The sequence below is a fragment of the Eucyclogobius newberryi genome, unplaced genomic scaffold (genome assembly GCF_026437365.1).
Source record: "Eucyclogobius newberryi isolate DKJ021-1_F unplaced genomic scaffold, fEucNew1.0.hap1 SCAF_2, whole genome shotgun sequence".
Lineage (NCBI taxonomy): Eukaryota > Metazoa > Chordata > Actinopteri > Gobiiformes > Gobiidae > Eucyclogobius > Eucyclogobius newberryi.
Genome location: NW_027315834.1, coordinates 39,604,923 through 39,613,067, shown reverse-complemented (window position 1 = coordinate 39,613,067; position 8,145 = coordinate 39,604,923). Strand labels below are relative to the sequence as shown.

General features: G+C 40.6%; 2 protein-coding genes across 2 annotated transcripts; both read left to right on the top strand.

Moving 5' to 3' along the window:
• Positions 1 to 1,985, top strand: pus1 (pseudouridine synthase 1). Its single transcript, XM_072455283.1, has 6 exons — positions 1 to 271; positions 341 to 552; positions 626 to 763; positions 837 to 939; positions 1,018 to 1,718; positions 1,795 to 1,985. Exons 1-6 carry the CDS (start codon positions 223 to 225, stop codon positions 1,825 to 1,827), a joined length of 1,236 nt encoding a protein of 411 aa, XP_072311384.1. The 5' UTR covers positions 1 to 222; the 3' UTR covers positions 1,828 to 1,985.
• An 814-nt stretch (positions 1,986 to 2,799) lies between these two features.
• noc4l (nucleolar complex associated 4 homolog) lies at positions 2,800 to 6,902 on the top strand. Its single transcript, XM_072455282.1, has 15 exons — positions 2,800 to 3,025; positions 3,103 to 3,223; positions 3,914 to 4,020; positions 4,126 to 4,233; positions 4,305 to 4,454; positions 4,530 to 4,632; positions 4,719 to 4,753; positions 4,828 to 4,878; positions 4,969 to 5,080; positions 5,176 to 5,236; positions 5,309 to 5,419; positions 5,502 to 5,665; positions 5,755 to 5,837; positions 6,450 to 6,563; positions 6,654 to 6,902. The coding sequence occupies exons 1-15, from the start codon at positions 2,873 to 2,875 to the stop codon at positions 6,768 to 6,770; spliced, it is 1,590 nt and encodes a 529-aa protein (XP_072311383.1). The 5' UTR covers positions 2,800 to 2,872; the 3' UTR covers positions 6,771 to 6,902.
• Positions 6,903 to 8,145: the final 1,243 nt, after the last annotated feature.

Genomic DNA, 8,145 nt, shown 5'->3' with positions numbered 1-8,145 from the left:
CCGGGGTTAAAGGTAACCGCAGCCATGTGTGTTCCTGTTGTACATATCATGGTTTAGTTTGACAGAAGATATGTGCATCTAGCTTATTTTCTTCTCAGTCTTGGTTCAAGCAATACAAGACAGTGTATGAGCGTGGTATCAATGCACAGCGTAAGTTTGTTTCCCCTCTTTTAGCGGGGTTTACGTGAACCAGAACAATTCCCCATCATGCCATAGCGTGGAATGTTTTGTGTTCGACCTTTCCTTAGTGCCTTAGGATTCAGGAATAAAGGTAAGACTTCAATTTCAAATTGTGTTTGTGCAAAGTATTCACCAATTGAATAGTGTTTCTTCTTCATAGATATTTTTTCTAAATTGATCCGCAACATGAGTGAAGTGTCTCAAAGTGTTCCCTCAGACAAAGTGCTGAAAAGAATCAATGAGGAAAATGAAGACACTGTTGTTGCCAAAAAGCTCAAGACTGACGATTCCATAGAAGATGAGAGGAAATATCCCAAAAAGAAAGTGGTCTTACTCATTGCCTACTCTGGGAAAGGATTTTATGGCATGCAGGTAAACAGTTATTGGCCACATGCTGTTTTTGTCATCACTTTCTATTCATACCATGTGGAAATGTCGTCTTTAGAGAAACCCAGGAAACTCACAGTTCAGAACTATTGAGGATGATCTGGTCACGGCACTTGTGAAGTCTGGTTGCATCCCTCAAGAGCATTGCGATGACATGAGGAAGATGTCTTTTCAGAGATGTGCCCGAACAGACAAGGTGGGGAGGGAGTGCGTGAGATATAATATTTAAATCACTTTTGGTATTTGAGTTCATCCAAGTTCTTTTTCAGGGTGTGTCTGCCGCAGGTCAAGTTGTGTCCTTGAAGGTTCGCTTAATTGAGGACATCATTGAGAAGATGAATGAGCATTTGCCACATCAAATAAGAGTTCTGGGTAGGCAATATCTTGAGCTTTATTTTTTTATTTCATTGTGTCACGAGTCTCGTCATCATAAATATGCTTTTTTGGCAGGTCTTAAACGAGTTACTCAAGGTTTCAACTCCAAAAACAACTGTGATGCGCGCACCTACTCCTACACACTTCCAACTGTGGCTTTTGCTTCCAAAGATTACGATACTGAAAAGGCGTCGGTCTTTCGGCTGAGTCCAGAGACGCTCGAGAACATAAACCGCTTGTTCGCGCTTTACAAAGGCACGCACAACTTTCACAACTTCACGTCTCAAAAGGCATCGGACGACCCCAGCGCTCGCCGCTACATCACGCAGATGTCTTGTGGAAAGCCCTTCATCTGCAGTGATCATGAATTTGCGGAGATCACGGTCAGAGGGCAGAGCTTCATGATGCACCAGATCCGCAAGATGATTGGCCTGGTGATCGCCGTGGTCAAAGGTTATGCCGCAGACGACGTGATGGAGCGGAGCTGGGGGAAAGAGAAGGTGGACGTACCGAAAGCGCCCGGGCTCGGACTGGTACTGGAGCGAGTCCATTTTGACAGGTACAACAAACGCTTTGGAGGAGACGGGCTGCATGAGCGCCTGGAATGGGACCAAGAGGAAGCGGCAATCCAGGCCTTTAAGGAGGCACACATCTATCCCTCTATTGTAGAAACGGAGTGTCAGGAAGGCTCAATGATCAGCTGGATGGGCACTCTACCTATACATGACTTTGAAGCCACAGCCACAGGCTCTCAAGAAAACAACGACCAAAAACAGGTATATTATATACTGTATTCTCTTCCGATTCTCAGTGTAAATGCTTCATTAACCACTGCTCTATTTCTTCTTGCAGGTCAGCGAGGAGGTACAAAATGATTCGGATTAGATCATGTTTTTTTTTTCACTTTAAAAAAGAAATATTTTGTTTGTAAAAATACCAAAACAAAACTGTTCTTTTTGCATACATGTTTTCAGATTTTATTATGAATTATGTAATTGTTATCTTCAAAGATTTCAAACTAAAATAAAACACTTTTGTGTATGCTTTAGAGCAGTGTTTCCCAACCTTTTTCTCTCGGCGACATCTATTTTGCCCCATTAATATGTTGGTAACCTTCACATCATTCTCTTACCTGAAAAGCTACTGTCTTTTGGGGGAAATTTTGTATTGTTTTATGGTTTATAGAGGTGTTATAGAACGGTAAATATGAAAAAAGCGATCAACATGCCTTTTCAATCAGAGCAGTCTCGTTTGGACCTTTTTTTTTTTTGCTTTTTGAAACCCCTGGGAATCTTTGGGGGGCCCACATTTTGTTCCTGATCCCTATGTAATGACTGCTTTGGGACATTTCCTGTAAAACATTAGTAATTTGATGTTTTCAATATTATACTGGGCTGTTGCTGAAAGTTTTGTTGCCCAGGATCCAGGAGTACAAACTTCAATACTTGAGGAAACCATCATTCTGTACAGGCAATTCGTTTTGTGCCTCTCACTTCTGTACCAATATGACCAGGAGGACCTTTTAGTCGCGCCAATAACTTAAATGTTTTCGAAAAAACATTGAAGCTCGGGGTCTGACCCATGGATCTATTAGGTCTGACCCTGAGTACATCCATGATCTGACCATCCTGAACAGACTGTCATGTTCACTCCAGTCCACTAGGTGGCACAACTCCTGCAAAGTTCACCACAGTTTTGGTGCGTTCGCGGTAGGACCAAAACTGAATTTTTGCCAGATGGAAGTTTAAACACAATTTAACATGATGTAGGTTGCAAATATAATCCACAGTTTGGGCGACATGCTTTATATGAATACAGTACAAGTATCTGCTTCATTAGTCATCGCCCGGTTCTACGTTAACTTTTCTTCTTAACGATGTCGTGAGTTATACAATTTGTCTTTGAACGTAGCGCCGTTTGTAAGGAAAACATGGCGTCGACCGAGAAACGCAACGTGAGTTCTGCCAAAATCGGTACAGAAAAGACGAAAAAGGCTAAGATAGACCCAGATATTTTGGTGAAGAGCATACTTGAAAGCAAAAAACACGCCAACGATGTTTTTGAATTGTTGGAGCTGCTTCAGGTAAGAATTCAGCTGCAAGTTAGTGACAGACACAACTCCACAGTGTTGCATTCAGCTCCACGTCTTTCTGTTTTCAGTCCAATAAAGGAAAGGATGTCATCGGTGCGATCAAGGCCTGCGACGCACTGTTCTGTGGTTTATTGGAGAGAAAGGATCTGCACAAGGGGAATCTGCCTGAGGAAGAGGAGGCGTTGAGTGGTCAGTATTGATGGAGTGGTCAGTTTTGATGATTGGTGCGAGTTTATGCCACAAACCTAGTGGTGGAAAGTAGCTTGGTACTTGAGTAAAAGTACTGTAGTTAAGTGAAAATGTTCGGCATCTGTACTTTACTTCAATACATTCTATAGTGGATACGATTTACGTTGACTTCACTACATCTGAGAGCAGTTATCTGACATTTCTACCCAACTACATTGTTTGAATTTGATTGCAAAGTTAAAAGTGCTTTCCGTATGGTTTGAGGAGTTATTTTGCCTAAATGTTTGGCATTCAATTATAGTATAAATAGTCTGAAAACATTGAAATAACAACTAAGTGACAAAAAAATTAGGACACTTCTTTATCAAGTTCACCACATTTTAGTTATCAAAAATCGGGGCTAAATACTTTTACTTTGTACTCTAAAAGTAACATTTTAAACATGTACTTCAATAAGACTTTATGTGAGACTTTTACGTCTGTAGGTCAAAATTGAGCCCTTCTTCCACCACTGCACAAACCCTCAAACAATGTTTTACTAATGTTTTTCTTTACAATTCACTGTATTTTTGTCTAGGAATTCCAAACACGTTATGTTTTGTCTCTTGTGTTTACTTATATTCACAATTATTGTAAGCTAACATAAATAATGGGGGAAAATAATCTATTTCTCATTTATTTATTCTACAGGTGATTTTACTGCGCAGCAAAAATATCAGATATTCATGTGCCACCGTTACAAGAGCTGCAAGGAGATACTTTTTGACCTCCTTGAGCATGAAGAATACAACGTCAAGGTTATTTTCCTGTCACTTTTGAGTAACAAGCTTAATATCTTTTGACGTTTGTACCAAAGATTTATTTATTGATTGATTTTTGAATTGTCATTTTGCCAAATACAGGAAGGTGCGCTTTGTTGCCTCATGAAGTTTGCTGAAAGCGAAGGTCGGCATCCACTTGAAGATTTGGACTGGAGTGAGCATTACAGCTTCCCCAGAGAGCTGATCCAGGTAGGAAAGTATCATTTGTGTGTGCGTGTATAAAACTGTTTCCACTATTGTATATTATTTCTCTCACTCAGTTGTTGGTGGTCCGACTGTTGTCCCTGACCACAGACAACACGATGCTGCTGTCCAGGTTCCAGGAGTTCCTCGACATGGCGGACGTGCGCTATTATGTCATGAACTCCATCCGTGGCAATGTAACACAGATCATGGATAAAAATAAAGGGGTAAGCGCCGTTCTAACTCCTTTTCTCAATTACCTGACATGAACCTAATTCAGTTTTTTTTTCTGTTTTTCTCAGGTGCCTTTACCCGTGTATCAAAACAATGTCTTTAGCCTCATGTCAAACATCGCAATGTCGAGTAATGAGTCAGAACTCACCAACTTTATGGTCACACAGGAAAGTAGGTCCCTTTTTAGTCCTCTTTGAAAATGTGTCTCTTGTTTTTTAAAGCCTATTATGCTAAATGTATTAAATAATATTTTCTAGCTAAACATGAAGACTGGAAAGCTGCCAAACTGAACGTAAGTGTTTCACCATAGACTTGTGTTCTTGCTGAATGTTATTATCCTGTTTGTTAACTGTTGGTTCTTTACAGGAGCACAGACGAGCGTTTGAGAAACTGTGGTTAGGATTTCTGAAATACAAGGTATTTGTTTACATGAATCGGAGTCCTTTGTTTACCATTTTTCTTTCTTAATTCTTTATTTCTTCCCATATCAATTTCACGTTCTTATAGCTTCCGACCAATATGTATAAAAGGGTGTTGGTGATCTTGCACGACTCCATTTTGCCACATATGAGCAAACCGACTCTGATGATCGACTTCTTGACTGCTGCTTATGACGTCGGTAAATGTTCGACGCAAGACCAGACGCAAGAAATCATTTAAAGACAGATATAGTTTGCATAACCGTTTCAATGCTTGTATTTTCTTTTTCCAAAGGCGGTGCCATCAGTCTACTAGCTCTAAATGGCCTGTTTGTTCTCATACATCATCATAACTTGTGAGTATAATGGTGCTTAATTTGTCAGGATTAGTTTCATCGAAGGACTCAACGATTATTTTTTTATTACAGAGATTACCCCGACTTCTACACAAAGTTGTATAATCTCCTTGACCCGTCGGTTTTTCATGTCAAATATAGAGCAAGATTTTTCCACTTAGCCAACCTCTTTCTCAGCTCAAGGTATTGTCACATACACGTCTTGTCATGCAGTTATATATTCTGTCGATATAAACGAGTGTACTGTGCTTCTGTTTGTCCCCAGTCACTTGCCTTTGTACCTTGTGGCCGCATTTGCCAAACGCCTCGCTCGCTTGGCTCTCACAGCGCCACCTACTGCCCTTCTCATAGTCCTGCCGTTCATTTACAATCTGATCCGCCGTCACCCTTCGTGCAGAATTCTCATTCACAAGCCCAGCTCACAAGATGGTGACGAGAATTTACTGTCAGATTGTTGCGCAATGATGATGTCTTATGTCTACAAGCTGTGCGTCTTGTGTTCTCTGCATCTCTGGTAGAATTAACGGAGGATCGATATAACATGGATGAAGAAGATCCTGCCAAGTCGTGTGCGTTAGAGAGCAGCTTGTGGGAAATAAAGGTAAGATGCATTCTGTTCATCTAAAGTGTGTGAAATAATATTTACATATTACCGCTATTTGGGTGGAATAAATCAGCATGGCAGTGGAATAAATCAGCATGGCAGTCTTCTTGCGTGTGTGCCAGTTTCTGTGTGTGTGTGCCAGTTTCTGTGTGTGTGTGTGCCAGTTTCTGTGTGTGTGTGTGCCAGTTTCTGTGTGTGTGTGTGTGCCAGTTTCTGTGTGTGTGTGTGTGCCAGTTTCTGTGTGTGTGTGTGCCAGTTTCTGTGTGTGTGTGCCAGTTTCTGTGTGTGTGTGTGCCAGTTTCTGTGTGTGTGTGTGTGCCAGTTTCTGTGTGTGTGTGTGTGCCAGTTTCTGTGTGTGTGTGTGTGCCAGTTTCTGTGTGTGTGTGTGTGCCAGTTTCTGTGTGTGTGTGTGTGCCAGTTTCTGTGTGTGTGTGTGTGTGTGTTTGTTTTTGGTCGGACGGTTTTGGGAGGCAAGGCATGTGGGATTTTTTTAATAGACTGTAATGCAGTTTGTGTTACATTATTATCTTATTTTTGTGTGAAAAGTGCTTTGTAAATACATTTTTGATCTTGAATTCATTTTTATGTAAAATCTGGTCTGTTTTTTAGACGTTACAAAAACATTACCATCCCGATGTGGCCAAAATGGCGATGCTGATAAATACACGTTTGCCTGAACAACAGGACGACATTGATGAACTACTGGAGATGACGGCTTTTGAGGTACTGAACTATATTAACATGTTTTATTGCCAAATTCTGTGTTCTAGTTACAGCTGTCACCTGAAAGTTATGCTTCTCTTTGTAACGCAGCTGATGGAGAAGGACCTGAAAGCACAGAGGAAGACTATACCTCTCGAGTTTGAAACGGCCACACAGCTGCTGAAAGGAGGCAGAGACGTCTTACACCATCATTTCTGTCTAGATTAACAGACTTTACAAATGAAGTCTGAGACGATGCATGACGCCTTCATGGACCTTTCCTATGAAGAACAAGCTACATCTGCTGTTACTGTTACAAGTGACATTTTCTAAAGAAAATAAATGTGTACTATAAAAACAGTTTATAACTTTCTAGTGTTTATTTAATTTCTGTATCAACACTAATAAAACTACCTACTGACTATAGATATACCACCCTAATAGATGGCATCCCTAAACCTATGGCTAAGATTTTGAAAATGGAGGAAGCACAAATGTAGATTCTGCTGAACAATATTATGATCCCTTGAAAATTATGGCTTAAAGACATTTAAGATTTAGTGCGCATATATATATATATATATTACAGAAGATGCATTTGTTAATGGCTCATATAATGAATTATTACTTTGGCCAGCTACATTGATGCAAAGTCATGTGCTAAAGCCAGAGCTGTTAGATTTTCTCATCTCAATAGCAATAGCTAATTTATGAATGGTAAGCAAATATAAACTGACAGTGTGTAACAGGAGGATTATGACAAAGACCAGAGTGTATCCTAGTGAAAGCTGCCTGCCTGTGGAGTGGAACATGAGTTAAGTTTGGCCACTTCATGTAGTTTTTATTTTGTATTTTTTTTACAAAATATTACTACATGCATTGAAGGCTGTTTCTAAATTTGGAAAAAAAACTCTCGAGTCTATGATACAGGAATGACAGGGAAATACACTAGTCAATACACCATTTCATTAGACTGATTTTTACTGACTGCTCAGTTCTCCTTCGTGCTGAGTCCACTTCTGATCAGAAACACTTCCATCAAGACCCGTTTTTTTCTTGTCAGGGACTTACAATTTCCTTCAGAAACTGGACATCAGATAAATAATGATGCTCTTTGGGTGAAGCCTCTCCACATGGTAAAGTCCCTCAGTAAACTGCATGTCAGCGCTTTAAAGTTGCAACGCGGATGGGGGCACTGAACTAGTGTTGCTAAGCAACAGAGTAGAACGGAGCGTACGGTGAGCTTTCTCTTCTCACGCATTTTGTGTCTCCATCTCTCCTCAGCTCTGCGCCTCAGCACAACAGTCATCGACAGATGAGTGATGTAACCGCAGTAAAACCACCTGGCTCATTTGATTTGAATCCACTCACCGGGGATTTACAGGAGGTGAAGAGAGCAGGACGATGCTCATGCGGTCTGTCTACAAGCAAGATGTTAGGTTACGTTATTTCTGCCATGTAAAGAAATGTATAGGTTATATATGTGTTTAGGGCCACTTAGACTAGTAAAGATATATTCTGTCCCTGATAGACACACGCCTCAGGACAAGAGTTTTAGAGGGATCTGGACTGAGTCTGTTGAAGCTTGATGGGACCATGTGTC